Source organism: Manis javanica, chromosome 3 (genome assembly GCF_040802235.1).
Source record: "Manis javanica isolate MJ-LG chromosome 3, MJ_LKY, whole genome shotgun sequence".
In the NCBI taxonomy this organism is placed as follows: Eukaryota; Metazoa; Chordata; class Mammalia; order Pholidota; family Manidae; genus Manis; species Manis javanica.
In genome coordinates this window covers 164,786,963-164,812,950 of record NC_133158.1, presented here as the reverse complement: position 1 = coordinate 164,812,950, position 25,988 = coordinate 164,786,963, and the positions used below count along the sequence as shown (strand labels likewise).

Sequence of the window (25,988 nt, the reverse complement as noted above, 5' to 3'; positions counted from 1 at the left end):
CTGGACAGTTATTCTGCTGTTCTCACCAGGGGTTCCTCAAGTGACAGCAGGCATCTGATCACGTGCCTACATCCTGACAGTCTAAGATGGCCTCCCTCACATGCCCGTGGTTGCTGCTGACTGTTGGCTGAGCCTCTTTCACTGTGTGCTCTCTCATCCTCAAGCAGCTAGCCTGCTTTCTCCACAAAGTCTCACAGTTCCAACAGGACAAGAACAGAGTCACCAAGGCTCCCTAAGGCCTAGTTTCCTTGCATATCATTTCTCCCAAAATCTTAGTAAAAAAAAAGTCACAACTCCAGTCCAGATTCAAGGGAAAAGAAACTCAACTTCTTGATGGGAGGAGACGAGGCCACATTGCGAAGGCCCATGCACACAGGGATATGGGAGTCACTGCCACCATGTTTATGAGGCATGGCCACAGTCCCCGCTTGCAGGAGGGTACCCGCTGGGCCAGCTGCACCCTAGTCTACCTCTTTCTGGTCCGTCCTTCTCCAACCTCCACTTGCACTTTCACGCCGGGTGGAGGAGGGACAGTGGCCAATCTGCAAGAATCAGGGGAGAGGGTCTTGAGCCCTAACTACATCTTAATCAGACTTGCAACCAATGCTTGTGTTTTCAACCCTGTCCTATTTTCAAGACCCTCATGCAAACCTAATACTTTGGCACCCAAGAATAATGGATGTCCATGATTTTATCTGTGGATGCAAGGAAGTGATGAAAGAGAAACCTGGCTTCTTGCTTAATTGGCACTTCTTCATGGATATAAAATTCAGTGAGAATTTCCCTTGGAACATCCACATTTTAAGGATGAAAGTCACAATCAGAGAGCATTTAGACTTGTCAAGGGCATAAATTCAATTTTCAGAGATATTCAGTGAAATAAAAATCTGACCTGTGGACAAATATCTGATTTCACATAATCCTCGACAGCATTTGTGGCCAGTAGCGATATTTCATTTCACAAGTGAATAAATCTGTAAAAGTTGAATACTCCAGTGTCCACACCAATCTTATGTCATTAGAAATGAATGAATTACTGCCATATGGATCATCAAATTGCCTGATATTTGTTCCATTGTGAAAATTCTGATTTAAAACTCAAAACCCCACAAAACTCTTGACTAAATGACTCTGTTGCTGCACATTTAGATTTTTCTCTACTTTGAAGAGTGCTGAAATGCACAACTTTACTTTTTTTCCTGTACACAATTATTTCCTTATGATGAATTTCTATAAATAAATGGATTGGTCAGAGTTTTATAAATTATATAAAATTCTATGAATAATAAAACTGTCTTCTAGAAAGATTGTACTACTCTACAACTTCACCAGAAATAGAAGAAATGGACACCATGTTGGTAGTTTTTTTTTAACCTTACTAATTTGGAGGGTAAAAAATGGTCTCTTGGTTTTGTTTTGTATTTTTTAATTATTAATGAAGGGTGAACATTTTTATAGGCTATTGACTTATGAAATTTTGTATATGTTTCAAATGTTTTATTCATGTTTGTACTGGCTTTCCACTTTTTTCCTCCATAGTCTATTAGAGCACTTTCCATATTAAGGAAATTCACTATTTCTCTCTTTGTATGTTGTAAATATTTTCCTAGTTTGTATCTGACATTAATTTTATGGTGTTTGATAAATTAGAAAGATAAAGTTTCAAAACTAATTTTTTCCTTTATATTTTATGCCTCTTCATGCATGATAATTTTTTAAAAATTTCTCTTAGGTCATGTCCATAATGTAGCTTCAAGCCAATTTGAAAATTTAACTGGATACAGGCAGTCAACTGCCAACAGCAGATGTCACAGAACACGAATTTCTGTTTTCCCCAACTAAAATTTACTGGTTGAATGTCAACATAATCAGAAGGAGGGAGGAAACATACGCCCTTTAGCAAGTAACATCGACGATTGCTATTCAAAAGGTTGGGTTAATTCCACCTGCCCAGATGAATTTGAAGTCAGTGGCTTTAAACATTTTAAATTTAATTTTTAATTAAATTTAGCTTTTGAATATCTATGTCACAGTACGGAATGTAGGTCTTCTGGGATCCTGACCTAATGCTCTTCCCATTGTACTATGAGGAGTTTTCCAGGTGAGAATGGAAAAGTGGGCATAAGAGCAAGAAACACAGGAGTACATATTCCTGGAGGGCGGAAACTTCTTCTGTTATTCCATTCCCATTTTCTGTCTTATAACTGACTTTGCTAATGGAGAATCACTGCCTGTGCCAAATTATCAAGTGAATTAAAATAGGTGATTTTGATAAACATTTTGCTAACTTAATCCTTAAGAAAGCAAAAGCAAAATTCATAAAATCTGAATCTGTTATTCCTAAAATTGATGTGACTGCGGTAATGGGATAAAGTAAAATATTACCAAGTCTAGTATAATTTTGCTGACACCAACCAAGTTTCTGACACTAACTGGATGCAGTTCAGGTCTGGCACTACCTGGAGTTAGCATTAGACCCTGCAGGTTAAGGGCTCAGTCCCATTCTGAGTGTCCCCACTTCAGCCACAAATGAAGTGTTCAGGCTACTTCCATTTCTCTTGGCCTACAACAAATCTGGTCAAAACTTTTGACCAAAGTTTCTGTCAAAGAAAAAACAGAACTGGACAGCAGCAAAAACAATAAAAACAGATTTAATCAGTAACTATTGCAATAGGGGAAAAGAGACTTCAGTATAGAATAATTTAGTTCTACATACAGGAAAGACGAGTAGGAATTTTTAGCCAAGGAGCAGGGTGGGGGTCAGGGTTAGGAACAGATTCTGCTAAATTGACCTAAGAGAATTCTCACTGAAATAAGGTATCACTTGGGGGACAGAGAAAGAAGGAATTTTATGAGATGCTGAGGTCAGCAGGTATGGAGGATGAGGGTTCTGGTTAATCTGATTTAGCAGAATTCTTGCTACAACTGGACTCTTGAGGACAAGGCTCAAGGACAGGGCCTGTTCCTAAAAGGGCTCAGAAGAGTATGCCTTGAGTTTAGTCAAGGTGAATGTCATTGTCAGTCATTGTCAGTTCCCATGACTCAGTTTCCATGACTCACCAGAATGATATCCAGAACTTGGAAAAGTGCTTCACTCACTATTACTGGTTTATTATAAAGTATACAATTCAGAAACAGCCAAGTGCATAGACATGAATAAGACAAATTATCGAGAAAGGTGTTTGGGGTTTCCTTGCCCTCTTAGGACACCCCTTTCCCAGCATTTCCATGTGCTCACCAACCAGAAGTTCTCCAAACCTCATGGCTGAGGGGTTTTTATAGAGATTCCATTACGTAGGAGGACTGATTAAATAATTCCTGCCGTTTGCAACAATATGTTTAAAATGAAGAGTAAATTATGCTAAGTGAAATGTCAGAAAGACAAATGATCTCCCTTCTATTTGGAATCTAACAAAGTCAAAATCATAAAAGCAGACAGTAGAATGTTGGTTGCCAGGGACTTGGGGAAAGGAGATAATATTGGTCCAAAGTACAAAAGTTCATTTACATGGGATGAATAAGTTCCAGAGCCCTAATGTATAGCATGGTGACTGTATTATATATTTGACATTTTTTAAGAGTGTTGATCTTAACTGTTCTCCACACACACACAAAATCACAACTATGTGAAGTGATGCATATGTTAATTAGCTTGATTATGGTAATTATTTCACAATGTATGGTGTGGTAATCATTTCACTATGTAAACATATATCAAAACCTCACATTGTACTATTTTAGTTTGTCAAGGTTACCTCAATAAAGCTAGGAAAAACAAAAGTATATTCATTTATTTTTCTAATTTAATGAGAAACAGTTTAAGGCAATAAGAAAAAAAAAAGCAATATAAAATGACCAGCCTGGCTGACAATTCAGTCTATATAGTATTAGAATTAAAAGGTCTTAATTTAAATATATGTAGGAATTCCCTTTGCTAATCAGGACTAAACTTACTTAGCCTTTTCACATGGTCAAATGCCAATTTCCTATCAGAATTATAAATGAATTACTATACTGACAGTTAAGAATTATGTCAAAAATACCTAGCTATATCATTAGTATAAAGAACACATTACTATTGTATCTAAAATGATACACATAAGTAAATATTCTCTACTTTGTGGAAAAATATGCATACCCATACTCAGCATATTTAAGGTAAAAAATATTGTGTAACTATATGATTTACAGCATTAAAAGATGCAACTCCCTCTTAAAACCTGCTGGAAACATGTTTTAAATAACTTACAGATAAGATTTTTGTGGGATTGTGATATTTGCCCTTCTATCCTTAATTTAAAGTACACCTATATCTAACCCCAGGAGAAACCCATGTAACTTTCACAAGTATTTTTAAGTAAACATTCAATTCAACAGTCTAATAGTACCTTTTGTTCCACCTTCAAAAACTGGGCCAGTTCTTCCACAGTTAGGTGATCTTTCTTGTCACTGTAGCTCAAGAGCAACAAATAAAGGTCCCGTCTCAATGACATCATTTTGTAAAAAACACAGAACTCTTCAAATGTCAAAGTTCCCTGATTCTCATCTGTATCAGCTTCCTGAAAGAGACATAGAAAAAACAAGGCAGAATAAGTACTGCAAATAAGAAATACTATGAGAAGGCTAGGACATATTTCACACTTATTCTGAACACCTGGATCAATTAAAACAGAGTATGTATTAGGCCACAAAAGGTTTCATATTATAAGAAGAATCCTTATAAAAACCAATTTCTCTGATCACAGTAAACTAGTAAATCAACAAAGAAAGCTTTAAAAAAACTGTCTAGAAATAACATATTTCTAAATAGGAAATTAAATATATAGAAGTAAACATACACACACTACATACCAAAACTTGTGTGGTAAGTTAAAGCAATAATTAGAGGAAACCTGAAGTTTTCAATTTATTAGAAAGCAGAGTAGATTAAAAACAGATAAGCTAGTAATTCAAAAAGCTAGAAAAAAATTAAGCTAAAGAAAATAGAAGGAAACAATTATAAACAAAAGCAGAAAGCAATGAAACAAAAAACAGATACAACATCAAAGTTGAGCAATTAAACCAAAAGGTGATCTTTTAAAGAAACTAATGAGAAAAGAGATATCTTGGATAAGACGCATCATGAACAAAAGAGAGAAGATATATGTAATGCATGTTGAAAAATACCAGTCTCTTATCAGCTTCTGAATTATAATTCACTCCAATGTAATTTTTAAATACAACTGACTCTCTCTTAGTTCGGCATAGATAGCTTACAGCTCCCACAGCAATCTGCACCATTGGAACCTCCGTGCTTTCCCTCCACAGAAGTACTTTCAGACTGATTTCTAGTTGAAATTACTTGTTTTTAGCAATTACTGAGCAAGATCCTTTCAACTGGCTGAATGTGTCATAAAACCTTAAAATGGCCAATAATATGCAACCAATCCACTTATGTGATCTTCTTTTTTTTTATATTAAGGTATCATGGTTTCACATAAACAACACAGTGGCTTCAACATTCACCCATATTATCAAATCCTCACCCCCTCCCACTGCAGTCACTGTCTGTACATGATCTTCATTTTAAGTGAACATGGTTGTAACTGAACAAAAATTGACAAGGAATAAATGGCATTTGGAAATGCAGGGATTTTGTGAAATACATTCAATTCTTATGTGGGTTTTTGTTGTTGCTTTGGTTTGGGTTTTTTTTGCTATATATTTTTTTTCTACAACCTTGTTTCCACAATCTATAGATGATACTACAAGCTCTGTGCAAACAGCTTCATATTCCTTTCCCTCCTTCTACACTACCAAGACCAGTGTTCAGACCCAAGGGGAAAAGGACCCGGAGGGTCAGTTGTTATGCAGTGTTAACATAGCCTTCAAAGGTAAGGTTCTCATAAAAAAGAATGTGAATTTAAAAACTTTGCTGACCTTGGGTCAATTATGAGAACACACTTTGACTCAATATTTAAATCATACAAATTTTTTTGGTGAGGCTGATTGCTGTTGCCTTCTATCCTCTTAAAGGTAGAGGTAGATTGGCCTATGGAATATCAGCATTTTTGGTGTGTGAGGCTCTTGGTTGGAGAGTCTTTGCATCTTAAGAAAATGAGTCCAATGTTCATATTTCTGCCATAATCTTGTTTCAAAACGTTTAACTCTGTATTCTAAGATGAAACATTTTTCAAGACTTCCTTGTAATTAATTGCCTTAACAATTAAGAACAGTAAAATTCTGAAGTTAAAACAATAGCATCTGAGGACTTCAAAAGAAGCTATCTATACCCTAAAAGATAATTTTAAAAAATCACTTGAATCTTACTCTGCAACAGAAAGGCAAAGAACATTCTCAGATGACTTTAATGCCTGTACCGGCAACTCATTCAGGAGAAAGAGAATGTTCCTGGGGTAAGACTAAGGTCTTTGGCCCTGTCACTCCCACCATGAGTATTAACAGAACCTGCCAAATGCAAGGCCTACAGTGGAAATGTTCCACACACGTCAAGCCCAACTGCTTATTCAGTCACTTTTGATAACTCTTTAAAGTCATAAAAAAGCCCCTGAATGTTTTCTTAAAACTTGTTTAAAATTTTACTTTCAACACTTAAGACATTTTACCTAAACATTTCCTGGTTTGCTCCCTAAAATACTTGGTATTATATATCTTTATCTTTCCAAAAAGTGCACAAAAAAGTCACTATTTTTCTAGGTGTGGATGTTGCCCTCCTCTTTAAGCTTGGCCTTTCTTATTTAATCAGCAGCTTCTCTTCAGAACTATGAATACCTCCCATGAAAAGGAACAGATGGAGCTCACAACAGGGTAAAAATGAGATGTCACACGGAAGGCCAGGAACATGGCAAACTTTCCACACAATTTAAAGGCAATTCTTTATATTTGTGACAATGCATTTATCCTCCAGTATTTTCTCCATCTTTGGGGTTCCTTCTACAGACTATATGCTTCCTTCCTCTTCTTTCCTTTCTCTTATGTTGTTCTACAGTGCAAATGGCACCAAGTTCCCCTCGAAGCAAACCATCTCCAGCCAAGAGCTTCCCAAGGACAGGACCCCTGTAAGTGGTCACAGAAAGGAGCCATCCTTCATTTCCCACTCATGGTTGCAACTCATACCTAAGGTGGTTTCAGTACTTACTGCCTCTAAGAACAAGTGGTTAGAAAACAAAAGCACAAAACATTAAACATCATAAAATATCACCCACATGCTTATTTTTACATGTATAAAATATCACCTACCTAGTCATTTAGAATAGAAAATCATTATAAAACAGATTAAGCTATACCTTATCTCCAAATAAAAGCCTTTCCTAAATTAATGCCATGTTGTCACAAATGTCATGATTTCTTTCTTTTTTGTAGCTGAATAATAGTCCAGCATGCATATGTACCACATCTTCTTTACCCATTCATCTACTGATGGGCACTTTGGTTGCTACCTTACCTTGGCTATTGTAAATAATGTGGCAATACATGTGTGTATATATCTTTTCAAATCATGGATTTTGTCTTCTTTGGGTAAATTCCTAGAAGTGGGGTTGTATGGTATTTCTATTCTTAGTTTTTTGAAGAACCCCCACACTTCATGTTAGTCATTATTCTGACCCTCACCATAGCCTTGTGAGGTAGGCACATGAGAAATTATCATCCCCTTTAAGTGACTTCATTGCATTTATTCCATTGTTTAAATGTCAAGCAAAGGGCTTATAATTACAGTTGACACTTGAAAAATGCAGTGGTTGGGGCAGAGCCCCCCCATACTAAATAAACAGGTGAAAATCCATACATAACTTTTGGCTCGTCCAAAAACCTCACTACTAAAAGCTTACTGTTGACTAGAAGCCTTCCTGATAACATACACAGTTGAGTAACACTTATTTTGTTTGTTGCATGTATTATATACTTTACTCTAACAATAGAAAAAATAAAATGTTTTTTCAAATTGTCCAATCTCCAAAAATTTTCTAATATATTTATAGAAAAAAAATTCCACATATAAGTGGACCCACATAGTTCAAAACAGTGTTGTTCAAGGGTCAACTATATTACCTGAAAATAGCAGTAACAATAAAAAAGCATTTTAGGAAGTAAAATTGCAGATACATGTTAAGTTTAGGGAGGTTTTTTTAAATCCTTGATGAAATGAATGTGTCTCTCCATCAAAGAAAAATAAGACAGTACAGAGCAGGTAATACTAGCCTCCAACACAACAAAATAGCCTTGGAAATACCTAAGGACATCATTAACCTCCAGTGTGTACTTTACATAAGGCCACCCCAACTGTTAAAACGTACCTGAAACATTTGTCTGACTTTTCTCCGGGGCAGATTGATGTTTAGTTTATGCATCAATTGGTGTATCTCTTCAATATTCAATAAGCCGTCACCATTCTTATCAGCTTCCTCAAAGGTCTGTTTCACCCACATGCAGAAAGGTCAAGAAAAACACTTCTGTTTTTTTCAAAATAAAATCTGCTCTCTCATAGCATGCTCACAAGGACATTTATCATTAGCCTTGAGCTGGAGAAGAAAGTCTTCCGAGGAAGCCTTGCAATGCATGTGCTCTGGTAAGCTTCTTAGAGTGTCAACAGCAGCAAAGAAAGGAATGGAGCAGAGGGCACATGCAGGGGATTCCCTTTACTGTGAAATGGAAGTCAAACTATTATTTTGAGAGCTTGTTTAACTCAAACTTCTTATCCAATCTGTTAAAGAATCTCTATATTGTGATGAAACCCCAAATACACCAGATTTAGGCCTTATCTTCTCCCTCTATGACCTTTCATTTAGTATCTTTCTACCTTTTTTATAATGCCCCACGCTACACCATCTTCCCAGTTCCCTTTTCTCAGTCCCACTCCTACATTTGGAAATTTAGACCATCTAGTTTAGTTCCTTGTTCATACAAGGACACAAAACTAGGGGAGAAGAAGACATCTGGTAAGGGTTAGTAAGAAACCACATCTCTTGCAACCTGGTCTAGTACTCTTCTCTCCTACACAAAAGGCCTGTCTCTATATAGTATGTTTGTCTTCCTATTACCAGCTTTGATGGTTCTTAACTAATAGCCCCAAACTTCTAAATCCAGAGCAATAATATTAACTCCAAGCTTGATATGCTAGAGGTTGCCTTCAAAACAGGTATGATACTAGGTGACTGAGGATATGAAGCTGAGTTTAGATACAAAGGAGTTATATCCTGTGAACTGAGATTTTAAGACACCTCAGAAGGATGAGTCTTGGGTAGTTTTACATAGTAGGGCAGCAGAATAAATAGTAACAAGTGGATGAATTTACAATTTCAAGCTTACCAGAGGATTTTTTAAATGGATGATTTATAGTTAAATGGGCGGTAAATTATAGAAGGCAAGAATTGTCAGTATACTTAGAAAACTGAGTCGACCTACAAAATTCAAAGGGTAGCAAAAAGGAAAGCAAAGGTGATGGAAAGAAACCAGAGAAACAAAGGGAAAGGTACAGGTTTAGAACCAACAAATGGAAAAATGAGAGGTCGGAGGAAAGGGTCCATGGGTAATATTTGTTTATCAAGCAGGTGACATCAAACTTAGAAATTTTCATTTTAAGTTAAGATATTAACTCACCTCCCAGTGGCAACCACACATTCACATTTCTTAGATGATTCAAATTATGGCTGTAGGAGATTATATTAGATACTAAAAACAACGAGAAAGTTAAAAGTCTTATTTCTTCTAGGGTTAAATAGAGGTGATTTTCAGATTTTAAATACTTTGTTTCACGTTTTGTTCCTTTTATAACATTTGAAAATAGCCATCCCAGTTCTTTCTAATTTAATTTTTCCCCTTAGAGTTCTGGCAGGACCTCATATATTATATGACACCTGGAAGTTAAAGGGTGATCCAGGACTAGAGAAAAAAATAACTGAAGAATCAAAACAGTAAAACAATTAGGGCAACTAGTGGTAAGCTCCTGAATCTCATTTCTTCTGTTTTCTGGACACACAGCACCCATTCCATGAGCTCCATTTCTTTTGACTATAGACACTGTTCTGTGCCCCACAGAGTATTTTGCCAGAATTCAAAAAAGTGATGAAATGACTCCAACTGCAGCAATATTTTCATCCTTTGATTTGATGATTATTTAGCAAAGCCTCTCAAGGACTTCTCCAGAGAAGAGGCAAAGACAAGCCAATCGTACGGGGAGGACTCTACAGATCCAAGCCCTTCAGGGTGGGCCTGTGGCTGCAAGGTCTTCATGTCAACACACGAGCTGGCCTTGACAGCTGGTCTAGGGGATGTGGGGGCGGTAAGGCGGAAACAGAAGTAGAATCAGGCCAAGAACATGTCTCAGCTCTGATTCTATGTTGACATGGCCCCTTGGCAGTGGGTCACATATGTCACTTCTTGGGGCTTCCATTTCTCCCCCTGTGCCAGCGAGCACAACTAGATGACCCTGACGTCCCCTCCGACTCCAAGATTCCATAAAAGGAAAAGCCATCCCCTCCCAGTAACAGTACACATAGCAAAAGATACAATTGCAGGTAAAAGTATTCTGACAGCGTAAAGTTGTTCTTCATAATTAAGCCAAGAGTGCCCAAGAACATGCTGAATTAATGATTCATAGCTTTAACATGATAAACTTAAGAACAGAAATAATCATTCTGCAAAGAAAAGCTCGGAGAGTAAAACCTAAATCAAAGTTATGGCCTCATATTTTCTGTCAAGAAACTCTAGGAAAATGTAAAGTACTGAATGGTAGGTAGTGTCTGGTGCAGGGGTGGGCAAGCATTTTCTGTAAAGAGCCTGAAAGTAAGTATTTTAGGTTTTGCAGGCCATTTGGTCTCAACTGCAACTGTTCACCTCTGCTATTGCTACACAAAGCAGTTATAGATGACACATAAATGAACCGGCATGGTTGGGTTCCAACAAAACTTCATGGATATTGAAATTTGAATCTCACATAATTTTTACATGTCACAAAATGTTCCTCTTTTGATTTTTTTCAACCACTGAAAACCCATTCTTAGCTCAGGAGCCCATACAAAAATAGGTAGTAGACCATATGTGCCCAACAAGCTATAATTTGCAGGGCCTCAGGTATAAGGGAAGGCATAAGGATTCAGTTTACAAAATTCAATAAAGGACTACCTCAAATATTCTCAGTGTAATAATCTCTCTCATAGGGTACAGAGATAAGGTGGGGGAACCATGGAGGAGAATGTTCTGATGGAGAAAAGCTGAGACTAGACTCTAGCACCATCACCTTTGTACACTGAGGCCACTGAGATTTCTGACTTTAATGTACCCGAACAGGAAAGTAAATGTTTGCCAATCTTTACCTCCCTTTAGCAGTAACAGTAGCAATTATTTATAAAGTATTTAATATGTGCTAGACAGTGTTCTAAGCACTTTGTATACATAAACTCGCTTGATCTTCACACAGCCACATAGGGTAGGCACTATGATAAACATCACTGCCATGTTACAGATAAGGAGGACTCTGAGGTAAAGAGTATAATAATTCACCTAAAGTTACACATTAGATGGCAGAGCTGGGGCTGAACCCCAGGTAGTGCAACACCTTTAACACAACTCTGTATCACTTCCAGCTGCATCTGAGTACTGCAGGAATAACTTGGACTACACTTCTTACTGGATAGGTTTTTTTCATATAGCCACTTAAGATCTATTCTTCTCATTACTCATTCACAGGTGAAATGTTCAGGCCTAACTGAAATGTAAATAATGATGAACATCCTCAAGCTTTTCTCCACAATATAATTAAATGTATGTCCAATCAAGAATGTCATTCTGTTATTAAGATATTATCTAAAACCCTATCAAATTCTCCCAATTCCATATGAGAATGGTTCCCTGACTCAACATAACTGTCCCTGTTTTTGACATCAGCTTTTTCTTTCTTATTCATTACTTTCCTTTTTTTCTTTCTCACTCCCAACAGAAATTTCACTTACTTCTACATTTCTTGTAAAATTACTCCTCTGTGCAGTTCTGGGGTACACTTGTTTTCTAGATAGCATATGTTCAGACCTTCCCACTGTCAAAACCCTTCCATGGGCTGCATATGTCCACTCGGCTCCAACAACACCCTGGGTGAGGCATGATAACTGGAGCAGCACAAATTTGTCACCATTCCAAGAAAAAATGTAGGGCATACATCCCAACAACAAGGATGTAGTACTATCCCTGGGTACATGTGTTGTAAGTCCATTCAAAATGTGAGGAAGGGAACCAAAATGGTTGACAAATCTAAAATCTCACTTTACAGATAAGGAAATTGAGGACAGAAAAGTCGTGTCACATGCCCAGCTCAGCCCAGCAGAAGAGGTGTCTTTACACCAAGCACGTTAATCATTTATCAGCACTGAGGGACCACAAGAATGGGTTTCATCAAAAATGACACTCCAACTCCAGTTTCTTGACTGTCAATTTAAGGAGGGTAAATGTTAATAAGTAAATAATAACTTCCCCCTGAATATTAATCAGTTCAATATCCAAACTGTAAATTAAATGAGAGGAAAAGCTTCAAAGAGCGTAATACCTGGTACATTAATTAAAGCTCAAAAAGTATTTGTTAAAAGTAAACAGACTTTATAACAAAGTAGGATTTTTTCTAATCCAAACACACACTTTCCCAGTTACCTCATCTCTCTTAGGAGACATGAGGCTGCACCTGAAGATGTCACAGTCTGTGGAGCCAAACGCAGTCTCCTCACAGGACATCTGCTCCTGGGTTCATGCAAGCTTATGTATCTATGCATTCATTTACTTGGGGTGAGAGTGCAGAGGGGACAGAAGGGTGCTAAGAGTAAAGGAAGAGACTGAAAGCGATGTGGCTTTAAGCCTCAAAATAATGGGAAAAATGTAAGCATAGTCTAACACACACACACATACACATGCACTGCGCTCAAAATTAAAGCTCCAGGGGGCGGAACCAGGATGGCGGTGTGAGTAGAGCAGTGGAAATCTCCTCCCAAAAACACATAGATCTATGAAAATATAACAAAGAAAACTCTTCCTGTGTCCTATAACAGAGGACACAAGACAACATCCAGACCACATCCACATCCACACCTGCAGGAACCCAGCGCCTTGTGAAGGGGGGCTCCACAATTTTGGAGGAGCAGCCCCAGCCAGGCCACGCCCACAGCAACAGCAGAGATAAACTCCATAGCAAAGGGGCAGGTAGCTGAAGCCCTGTCTGCGCACAGCTGACAAGCATAAGCCACTAGAAGTCGCTATTCTCCCAGGAGAGGAAGGCCACAAACCAACAAGAAGGGAAGCTCTTCCAGCGGTCACTTGTACCAGCTCTGCAAACTATCTCTATCACCATGAAAAGGCAAAACTACAGGCAGACAAAGATCACAGAGACAACACCTGAGAAGGAGACAGACCTAACCAGTCCTTCTGAAAAAGAATTCAAAATAAAAATCATGAACATGCTAACAGAGATGCAGAGAAAAATGCAAGAGCAATGAGATGAAGTCCAGAGGGAGATCACAGATGTCAGGAAGGAGATCACAGAAGTGAAACAATCCCTGGAAGGATTTATAAGCAGAATGGATAAGATGCAAGAGGCCATTGAAGGAATAGAAGCCAGAGAACAGGAACGTATAGAAGCTGACATAGAGAGAGATAAAAGGATCTCCGGGAATGAAACAACACTAAGAGAACTATGTGACCAATCCAAAAGGAATAATATTCGTATTATAGGGGTACCAGAAAAAGAAGAAAGAGGAAAAGGGATAGAAAGTCTCTTTGAAGAAATAATTGCTGAAAACTTCCCCAAACTGAGGGAGGAAATAATCGAACAGACCATGGAATTACACAGAACCCCCAACAAAAAGGATCCAAGGAGGACAACAACAAGACACATAATAATTAAAATGGCAAGGATCAAGGACAAGGAAAGAGTTTTAAAGGCAGCTAGAGAGAAAAAGGTCACCTATAAAGGAAAACCCATCAGGCTAACATCAGACTTCTCGACAGAAACCCTACAGGCCAGAAGAGAATGGCATGATATATTTAATGCAATGAAACAGAAGGGCCTTGAACCAAGGATACTGTATCCAGCACGACTATCATTTAAATATGATGCTGGGATTAAACAATTCCCAGACAAGCAAAAGCTGAGGGAATTTGCTTCCCACAAACCACCTCTACAGGGCATCCTACAGGGACTGCTCTAGATGGGAGCACTCCTAAAAAGAGCACAGAACAAAACACACAACATATGAAGAATGGAGGAGGAGGAATAAGAAGGGAGAGAAGAAAAGAATCTCCAGACAGTGTATATAACAGCTCAATAAGCGAGCTAAGTTAAGCAGTAAGATACTAAAGAAGCTAACCTTGAACCTTTGGTAACCATGAATCTAAAGCCTGCAATGGCAATAAGTACATATCTCTCAATAGTCACCCTAAATGTAAATGGACTTAATGCACCAATCAAAAGACACAGAGTAATAGAATGGATAAAAAAGCAAGACCCATTTATATGCTGCTTACAAGAAACTCACCTTAAACCCAAAGACAAGCACAGACTAAAAGTCAAGGGATGGAAAAACATATTTCAGGCAAACAACAGTGAGAAGAAAGTGAGGGTTGCAGTACTAATATCAGACAAAATAGACTTCAAAACAAAGAAAGTAACAAGAGATAAAGAAGGACACTACATCATGATAAAGGGCTCAGTCCAACAAGAGGACATAACCATTCTAAATATATATGCACCCAATACAGGAGCACCAGCATATGTGAAACAAATACTAACAGAACTAAAGAGGGGAATAGACTGCAATGCATTCATTTTAGGAGACTTCAACACACCACTCACCCCAAAGGATAGATCCACTGGGCAGAAAATAAGTAAGGACACACAGGCACTGAACAACACACTAGAACAGATGGACCTAATAGACATCTATAGAACTCTACATCCAAAAGCAACAGGATATACATTCTTCTCAAGTGCACATGGAACATTCCCCAGAATAGACCACATACTAGCTCACAAAAAGAGACTCAGTAAATTCCAAAATATTGAAATTCTACCAACCAATTTTTCAGACCACAAAGGTATAAAGGTAGAAATAAATTCTACAAAGAAAACAAAAAGGCTCACAAACACCTGGAGGCTTAACAACATGCTACTAAATAATCAATGGATCAATGAACAAATCAAAATAGAGATGAAGGAATATATAGAAACAAATGATAACAACAACACAAAGCCCCAACTTCTGTGGGACACAGCGAAAGCAGTCTTAAGAGGAAAGAATATAGCAATCCAGGCACACTTGAAGAGGGAAGAACTATCCCAAATGAATAGTCTAACATCACAATTATCGAAACTGGAAAAAGAAGAACAAATGAGGCCTCAGGTCAGAAGAAGGAGGGACATAGTAAAGATCACAGAAGAAATAAACAAAATTGAGAAGAATAAAACAATAACAAAAATCAACGAAACCAAGAGCTGGTTCTTTGAGAAAATAAACAAAATAGATAAGGCTCTAGCCAAACTTATTAAGAGAAAAAGAGAATCAACACATATCAACATAATCAGAAATGAGAATGGAAAAATCACGACAGACTCCACAGAAATACAAAGAATTATTAAAGACTACTATGAAGACCTATATGCCAACAAGCTGGAAAACCTAGATGAAATGGACAACGTCCTAGAAAAATACAACCTCCCAAGACTGACCAAGGAAGAAACACAGAAGTTAAACAAACCAATTACGAGCAAAGAAATTGAAACAGTAATCAAAAACTACCCAAGAACAAAATCCCGGGGCTGGACGGATTTACCTTGGAATTTTATCAGACACACAGAGAACACATAATACCCATTCTCCTTAAAGTGTTCCAAAAAATAGAAGAAGAGGGAATACTCCCAAACTCATTCTATGAAGCCAACATCACCCTAATACCAAAACCAGGCAAAGACCCCACCAAAAAAGAAAATTACACACCAATATCCCTGATGAATATAGATGCAAAAATACTCAATAAAATATTAGCAAACAGAATTCAACAGTATATCAAAAGGATCATACACCATGACCAAGTGGAATTCATCCCAGGGATGCAAGGATGGTACAACATTCGAAAATCCATCAACATCATCCACCACATCAACAAAAAGAAAGACAAAAACCACATGATCATCTCCATAGATGCTGAAAAAGCATTTGACAAAATTCAACATCCATTCATGATAAAAACTCTCAGCACAATGGGAATAGAGGGCAAGTACCTCAACATAATAAAGGCCATATATGATAAACCCACAGCCAGCATTATACTGAACAGCGAGAAGCTGAAAGCATTTCCTCTGAGATCGGGAACCAGACAGGGATGCCCACTCTCCCCACTGTTATTTAACATAGTACTGGAGGTCCTAGCCACGGCAATCAGACAAAACAAAGAAATACAAGGAATCCAGATTGGTAAAGAAGAAGTTAAACTGTCACTATTTGCAGATGATATGATACTGTACATAAAAAACCCTAAAGACTCCACTCCAAAACTACTAGAACTGATTTCGGAATACAGGAAAGTTGCAGGATACAAGATTAACACATAGTAATCTGTAGCTTTCCTATACACTAACAATGAATCAATAGAAAGAGAAATCAGGAAAACAATTCCATTCACCATTGCATCAAAAAGAATAAAATACCTAGGAATAAACCTAACCAAAGAAGTGAAAGACTTATACTCTGAAAACTACAAGTCACTCTTAAGAGAAATTAAAGGGGACACTAATAAATGGAAACTCATCCCATGCTCATGGCTAGGAAGAATTAATATCATCAAAATGGCCATCCTGCCCAAAGCAATATACAGATTTGATGCAATCCCTCTCAAATTACCAGCAACATTCTTCAATGAATTGGAACAAATAATTCAAAAATTCATATGGAAACACCAAAGACCCCGAATAGCCAAAGCAATCCTGAGAAAGAAGAATAAAGTAGGGGGGATCTCACTCCCCAACTTCAAGCTCTACTATAAAGCCATAGTAATCAAGACAATTTGGTACTGGCACAAGAACAGGGCCACAGACCAGTGGAACAGATTAGAGACTCCAGACATTAACCCAAACATATATGGTCAATTAATATTTGATAAAGGAGCCATGGACATACAATGGCAAAATGACAGTCTCTTCAACAGATGGTGCTGGCAAAACTGGACAGCTACATGTAGGAGAATGAAACTGGACCATTGTCTAACCCCATATACCAAGGTAAACTCAAAATGGATCAAAGACCTGAATGTAAGTCATGAAACCATTAAACTCTTGGAAAAAAACATAGGCAAAAACCTCTTAGACATAAACATGAGTGACCTCTTCTTGAACATATCTCCCCAGGCAAGGAAAACAACAGCAAAAATGAGCAAGTGGGACTACATTAAGCTGAAAAGCTTCTGTACAGCGAAAGACACCATCAATAGAACAAAAAGGCACCCTACAGTATGGGAGAATATATTTGAAAATGACAGATCTGATAAAGGCTTGATGTCCAGAATATATAAAGAGCTCACATGCCTCAACAAACAAAAAGCAAATAACCCAATTAAAAAATGGGCAGAGGAACTGAACAGACAGTTCTCTAAAAAAGAAATACAGATGGCCAACAGACACATGAAAAGATGCTCCACATCGCTAATTATCAGAGAAATGCAAATTAAAACTACAATGAGGTATCACCTCACACCAGTAAGGATAGCTGCCATCCAAAAGACAAACAACAACAAATGTTGGTGAGGCTGTGGAGAAAGGGGAACCCTCCTACACTGCTGGTGGGAATGTAAATTAGTTCAACCATTGTGGAAAGCAGTATGGAGGTTCATCAAAATGCTCAAAACAGACCTACCATTTGACCCAGGAATTCCACTCGTAGGAATTTACCCTAAGAATGCAGCAATCAAGTTTGAGAAAGACAGATGCACCCCTATGTTTATCGCAGCACTATTTACAATAGCCAAGAATTGGAAGCAACCTAAATGTCCATCGGTAGATGAATGGATAAAGAAGATGTAGTACATATACACAATGGAATACTACTCAGCCATAAGAAGTGGAAAAATCCAACCATTTGCAGCAACATGGATGGAGCTGGAGAGTATTATGCTCAGTGAAATAAGCCAAGTGGAGAAAGAGAAATACCAAATGATTTCACTCATCTGAGGAGTATAGGAACAAAGGAAAAACTGAAGGAACAAAACAGCAGCAGAATTACAGAACCCAAAAATGGACTAACAGGTACCAAAGGGAAAGGAACTGGGGAGGATGGGTGGGCAGGGAGGGATAAGGTGGGGGGAGTAGAAGAGGGGTATTAAGATTAGCATGCATGGGGGGGAGGGAGAAAGGGGAGGGTGGGCTGCACAACACAGAGAGGACAAGTAGTGATTCTACAACATTTTGCTAAGCTGATAGACAGTAACCGTAATGTGGTTGTTAGGGGGGACCTGATATAGGGGAGAGCATAGTAAACATAGTATTCTTCATGTAAGTGTAGATTAAAAATTAAAAAAAAAAAAAAGAAAAGAAAGAAAGAAAGAAAAGGGGGATTACTCCTTGATAGGATAAAACTATTGGTAAATCAAAGATCAACGCATGCTTTAAATATCCTTAATGTTGATCACTTAAAGGGTGTCAGATTATCAGCTATGGAGGTACTCTTTTCTGATAATATTCCTTTCTCTTAAAAAAAAAAAAGCAGTCCCTGTGTGCTGACCTCCAATGAGTTCTGCACAGTGGTATAGAGGGCATGTCAAAGTGTGGGCAAAGGGTCTGTTTGTTTCTATGCAGAAGATCAAGGCCTAGCTTGGATACCCAGAAAATGAACTAAGATACGATTTGAGGAGGAGCTTCCGGCATCAGCACTCTCTGGCGGACTTGTGCCGGGGGATGATCATCAAAAAGCCTCCACAGGGATCCGGACGATGCTGCGGTTGTGGCTGCATCCAGCCCACCATCTCCTGGACTTGCCATAGGAATGAGGAGGGAGATGTCTAGGCTGGCATGTGCATACATTGAGACAACGAATTTGACTGGGTCTGTACTGTTGGAACTCCACCAGGAGTTGGGAGGGGTGCAAGTTGTAGCACTCCAAAATCTCATGACTATAGAATATCTATGGTTAAAAGAACATATGGGATGTGAACAGATCCCAGAAATGGGCTGCTTTAATTTGTCTGATTTTTCTCAGACTGTTTAAGTACAGTTGGACAATATCCATCATATCATAGATAAATTTTCACAAATGCCTAGGGTGCCTAAATGGTTTTCTTGGCTTCACTGGAGATGGATGGTAATTATAGATTTGCTTTGCTTATGTCACCGTATACCTATTACGTTAATATGTGTGTGCAAATTAGTTAGTAGTTTAAAACCTATACATACTTAAGGTACTCTACAGGAAGATATGTCAAAGAAATAATCAATCCTCCCATGTTTTCTTCCATATGCTACCTCTATAGCTTTTCTTCTTCCTTCCTAATTACAACCCTTAAATAGAATTCGTGCCTCATATTGAATTTACCGAGTATCATAATTCCTCCAGGTGGTAAAGATACCTCGAGACAAGTGCTGGGCATAGAAGCCACAGGGCATAAATCTGCAAAGAAGTAAAAAGCTAACCTTTTCAAACAATATGGCTTCTCTCTCACTTACCATCTTTACATTTCCCTGTATGGCCCCGGAAGATGACTGGTTAGCCAGAGACGGGTAAGATTCCTCAAGGGAGGAACAACCTAAGACAGTCACAGTCGCAGGGGGGCCATCAGGTGAGAATTTGGGGATAAACAGAGGTGAAGCTCAGAACCTCACCCCCCCTGCTTTGAGAGAAATCTTCTGCATCCGTGGATGTCTTGATGCCCTTGTCTAGCCTGGATTAATACTTAGTCCATAGGCGCACACCTGATCATCTGATCATCTACATTTGCCCTCTTACAGCACTAAACTATGTTTTCTACCTTTATCTTGCATCTACCTACCACTTCAGCATTTTATTAAAAATAAAAATAATAATAATAATAAAGGGAGAAATGTGGGATCAACATATAAATCAAGTACAAAAATCAAATGAGTATTCATATTTGACCTGATTGTTTATAGGTCATAATGCGTGATCAAAACCGAAAGTTTCTGTGATGACTGCCCTTGTACTGTTCACCATGTAAGAATTTATTCACTATGTAAGAATTCGTTCACCATGTAAGAACTTGTTCGTTATGCTTCAGAAGATTGGAGACTGACGAGAATTAGGCTTGAGATGGATTAATGATTGTACATTGAGCATTGACCCCCCTATATTGAATTTTATTGTTGTTAACAACCATTTGATCAATAAATATGAGTGATGCCCTCTCAAAAAAAAAAAAAAAAGCACAAAGTTGTGCTAAGTTTATCTCTCAGGGATCACATTCTTCGATACATATCAAATCATGGCACACTTGCCATATTGTATTAAATGCACTGTTACATGTCACCCTTCCTCCCTGAGCATGTATGCAAGGCCTTCATCGTTACACTCCCAGTGTCTCCCATATGATGTGGCACAAGATACACACCCAATAAATCTTGGTATGACATAGAAGTGCGTCACCCTTCCCTTGGGGATCCTGTTACCATACCGACACTCTTGGAAGAGGCAGTACATGGAGTCCAGCTCACCGCTAACACTGCAAAAGCAACAGCAGATATGGAAGCCCACACACCATTTGCATAAGATTCAGACTTACTAATCAAGCTAATAAAATAGAAAAGAAAATGTGTTCAACCTTCCCCCTAAGCAAATAAATGTATTTCCATAATTTCAATATGCATATTTGGGTTTTTTGTTCTGGGCAGCAAATAAAGTTATGAATGGAGTTAAAAAAAAAAAAGAGAGAAAATGCACAGACCTGCTCCTCCTATGACATTCATAGACTGCATCAGTTACAAGGATGTCACTGCAGCAACAAAGTTCAACCAGAGATCCACAAAATGTCCCAGGATGTCATCAATGTGATTACTTGAAAGAAAGATATAGAATCTTAATGAGACAAGGGAATGACTGTGATAATCTTTGGCGCCCTTTGAGGGTTATAAGTCATCTCATGGCAAACCTCCTGAAAGCATTATTAAACTTGAAACAGTAATCGTTGCTTTACAAATACCAGTGTTCCAAACTTGTTGGCTTTTTTTGTGAAGGGGTTGACATACAAGCCAGCGGATATTTTCAAAAATCAAATATGATTAATGTGTCCATTTGACATAAAGGTGCAGAGAAAATGTTAAAATGAATGAGAAAGTAATAACATTTAAAAGAAATCCAGGCTATAGGAAGAGCATTTGAAAATAGATGTTCAGAAATGTTTTTAATGCATGTGGTCTTTACGGCCAGAAACAAATATAAAAATTCCTACCTGCATCACATAAAATCCTAAAAACAGAATTTTCTAAGCCACTCCCCAATTTTTCCAAATGAGGAATTTTATCATGTTTTGAATATGTTTGTTAGAAATACAAAAAGCGCCATACTTTCCAATTAAATTGCAGCAGCTACCATTCGGCATTTAGAAAAATGGAAACTGACTAGTCCATAAGAAACCTTAGGATAAGTAGTAGAAAAAATTAAAACATCAGTATCATAATTTAGTAAGTAAAAAAACAAAAGGCACTTCTTCCACCTGAACTACATATTTTTAGGAAGGATATATATATTTTTTGATTATCATTTTGATACCGTTAATGTACAATGACAATTACTTGAACAACATTATGGTTACTACACTCCCTCCCCACATACCCCATTACAGTCACTGTTCATCAGTGTAGTCAGATGCTGTAGAATCATTACTTGTCCTCTCTGTATATACTGCCTTTCCTGTGCCCTCCCTCCTCTGGTACATTATGTGTGCTAATCATAATGCCCTGTTTTCCCTCTTATCCCTCCCTTCCCACCCTTTCTCCCCAGTACCTTTCCCTTTGGTAACTGTTAGTCCATCCTGGGTTCTGTGAGTCTGCTGCTGTTTTGCTCCTTCAGTTTTATTCTCTGTTCTGCTACTCCACAGATGAGTGAAATCATCTGATACTTGTATTTCTCTGCCGGGCTTATTTCACTGAGCATAATACACTCTAGCTCCATCCATGTTGTTGCAAATGGTAGGATTTGGTTTCTTCTTATGGCTGGATAATATTCTATTATGTATATGTATCACATCTTCTTTATCCATTCATCTACTGATGGACACTTAGGTTGCTTCCATTTCTTGGCTATTGTAAATAGTGCTGCAATAAACAGGGGTGCATATGTCTTTTTCAAACTGGGCTGCTGCATTCCTAGGGTAAATTCCTAGGAGGGGAATTTCTGGGTCAAATGGTATTTCCATTTTGAGTTTTTTGAGGAACCTCCATGCTGCTTTCCACAATGGTTGAACTAATTTACATTCCCACCAGCAGTGTAGGAGGGTTCCCCTTTCTACAACCTCACCAACATTTGTTGTTGTTTGTCTTTTGGATGGTGGCCATCCTTACTGCTGTGAGGTGGTATCTCATTGTGGTTTTAATTTGCATTTCTCTGATAACTAGCGATGTGGAGCATCTTTTCATGTGTCTGTTGGCCATCTGAATTTCTTCTTTGGAGACTGTCTGTTCAGCCCCTCTGCTCATTTTTTAATTGGATTATTTGCTTTTTGTTTCTTGAAGTGTGTGAGCTCTTTATATATTTTGTATGTCAATCCTTTATCAGATATGTCATTTATGAATATATTCTACCATACTGTAGGATGTTTTTCTGTTCTATTGATGGTGTCCTTTGCTGTACAGCAGTTTCAGCTTGATTTAACTGTGGTCATTTGTAAGTCTTTTGTCATTTATAGTCACTGTTTTATTACTCCTAAATCAGTAAAGAACTAGATTTCAGGAGAACAGGTATTGGTTTCATAGGATTAAGTAAACTAAGGAAAAATTTTGTGGCTTTTTGTTTCAAATGTTGCTGATAAATTGTTTTAAGCTTTTTCTCTTAAGCTGACAACAGTTTAGTAAATGACCATATGTTTATAAGCAGAATTGAAACATTTATCTTTCTCTCTACCTAATCCCTCCAGAATTTAAAAACTCTCAGAGACTATTTTTGTATTTCATGGCAGTATGTTTATTTGCATAAGTTCAATAAGAATCTGCTTTCCTTGTAAGAAAACCAATTAAAAACACAGGTTATATTACCAAGGCTTTGACTGGAATGTCATACCTGTAGAGACACATGCATGAACTCAGATATGAACAGACAGTTTTTAAGGAACTAAGGTTGACTTTATAGAGCCAACAAAGCCCCTTGGAAGAACTGGCCTGGTACCTTGCTTACAGGGTTCCCAGTAGCCTTACCAGGGGAGTAAGGAAGGTCACTTCCTGGCAGGTGCGGGAACCTCAGGAAGAGAGGAATTCACCCAAATCTACAGGTACTGCAGGTAAAACCTGATGTCAAGCCTGGCTTAGCTTTGTGACCTCAAGAGGCTTTTAGAAGTCCAATCTGAAATTCTTTATAAAATGTTCCAGCAAAGCACATTTAAAAGATCCTATGTAATCAACTGCCCTACTGGCTGCACTTAGTCTTAAGTCAAGTGTTAATTATTTTCTTAATACAGTTACTTCTAATAAAAATGACGGTGATTTTAGAGAAAAGTATTGTTTCAGTAATGCAGCCTTATCTATACTAAATCCTTATACTAGTCATTGGGACGTAGACTAGATCAGGAATTGTAGTTTCCCCAAAATATCTTGCTATGATTCTCCAGATGTTTTAGATTTCTGCCATCATTTCAGTTAAAATTTTACTGTTTCTAGTCCTCATATTCAGCCATGCATTCTTAATCTTGTTGAATTGCTCCAAAAGGAAAATGCAACTCCAGATGTTGCTACTTAACCTAATAACACGATTTGTTCTATCTTGCCTAGAAGCCATAAAACTGCAAATAGTAATAGAAATGGAACCTGGAATAGAAGCGCCAATCTTCTGAGGCCCTCTCACTGACCACTGATGAAGACCTAACTGCACCCTTTATGTGCCCCCTCTCAGCATGAAGCAGCCAGAGCAGGTGTGGCCCCCTTTCCCTAGCAGCAGCTAGGGTCTCTTATCTGTAGAGAGGGAAATGGGACAGGGGCCGTGAGCTTAGACAGAATAGGCTGAGGGCCTCCCGAAAAAGCAAGGCAGGATATTTGCAGTCAGAGGAATGTAACTACATGCAAGGAAGCCCCCTACCAAAACTCTGTGTTAAACATTAAGCTCTAGAGTCATTCTTCAGTGAGACCAGTTAAAGCTCAAAAGGCCAGGAGCAACTTGGCCTGGAATGTTTTGAGTGTTCCACAGATAAAGAAGGGTATCTCAGCATAACCCGTGACTTCACTGCAAACAGCCCTAGCAAACAGACAATAACCCAGTCCACCTTAGGGGCAGGTCAGGTGATACAAGTCCACACCCTAAGCCCTCTCTTCACATTATCAAGGTATATGTGGCGTGGGATGCATCCTTCCTGCTGTAATAGATTATCCCGGAAACAGTCATGAAAGATTTCTCCGAGCTCTGCCGTCTGATGGTGATGACAACTTGAAGCTTTTAGATACCACCTCTGTTGCACTTGCAGCTGCATTCATCCTGCTGGTTCCTGGACTTGTTGGTGGAATGCAAAAAGAGATATCTAAGCTGGCCTGTGTATATAGTAAGACAACGAATTTGACTGCTTCTGTATTATCTGAGCTCAATCAAGAGCTAGGAGAAGTGCTATTGTAGTGCTTCAAAATCGTGCTACGACTATCTGCTGTTAAAAGAACATATGGTATGTGAATGGTTTCCAGGAATGTGTTGTTTTAATTTGTCTGATTTTTCTCAAACGATTCAAAATGAATTAGACAATATGCATCATATTATTAATAAGTTCTCACAAATGCTTGTGTTACTTCACTGATTATCTCGGTTTCATTGGATATGGCCGGTAATTGTAGCTCTGCTTTTGTTATGTATCTGTATTCCTGTTCTGTTAATATGTGTACGTAATTTAATTAGTAGTTTGTTAAAACCTATACATGCTTACATTATTCTACAAGAAGTTATGTCAAAGAAATAATCTTCTCATATTTTCCTTTGCTACTTCTATAGCTTTTCTTTTTCCTTCCTAAATACAGCCCTTTACTAGAATTCATGCCTCATTCTTAAAATTACCATGTATCGTAATCCTTCCAGCTGGTGAAGGTACCTCAAGACAAGAGCTGGGCATAGGAGCCATGGGGCATAAATCTGCAAAGATGTAAAAAGCTAACTTTTTTAAAGAATATTGCTTCTCTCTCACTTACCAACTTTATATCTCCCCGTATGGCCCCGGAGATGGCTGGTTAGCCAGAGACGGGTAAGATTCCTCAATGGAGGAACAACCTAAGACAGGCACAGTCGCAGAGGGGCCATCAGGTGAGAAATTGGGGGTCAACAGAGGTGAGGCTTAGAACCTCACCCCCCCAGTTTTGAGAGAAATCTTCTGCACCCAAGGCTGTTTTGTTGCTCTTGTTTAGCTTGGATCAATACCTAGTCTATAGGACAGACCTGAGCGCCTACACTTGCCTTCCTATTGCGCCCAACTCTACTTTCCATCTTTATTTTACATCCTGAGATTTAAAAGATAGATTATCTTTTATGAAAAAGTAGTTAAAAAGCTTTCTATTAGAAACTGTAATCTTTATTATGTCTACCTACTACTTAAACATTTTATTAAATAAGGGGGAAATGTGGGATTTATATATAAACCAAGTATAGAAATCAAATGTATAATCATATATGACTTGATTATTTTTCCTGTAATTCCTAATAAGTGAACAAGAACAGAACAAACAAGACCAAAACAGTTTCTGTGATGTAATTGCCCTTGCTATTGTTTCAATACCATGTAAGACATCGTTCCCCAGGAGACTGGAGACTGCCGAGGATTACGTTTAGAGTTAGTTAATGGTT

General features: G+C 38.1%; 1 protein-coding gene across 4 annotated transcripts in view; it reads right to left on the bottom strand.

Annotated features, from left to right (window-relative positions):
- LOC140848495 (1-phosphatidylinositol 4,5-bisphosphate phosphodiesterase eta-1-like) overlaps nt 1-25,988 on the bottom strand; it is a 254,577-nt gene that overhangs the window by 26,223 nt on the left and 202,366 nt on the right. For 2 of the 4 annotated variants that reach the window (XM_073232299.1, XM_073232296.1), the window contains exons 1-2: nt 8,295-13,078; nt 4,389-4,559 (exon numbers count right to left, since the gene is read on the bottom strand). In XM_073232299.1, coding sequence (XP_073088400.1) covers nt 4,389-4,559; nt 8,295-8,426 — 303 coding nt within the window. In that variant the 5' untranslated portion in view covers nt 8,427-13,078. Of the gene's footprint in view, nt 1-4,388; nt 4,560-8,294; nt 13,079-20,913; nt 21,024-25,988 lie in introns of those variants that run through there. The other 2 variants (XM_073232297.1, XM_073232298.1) reach the window with 2 other exon arrangements.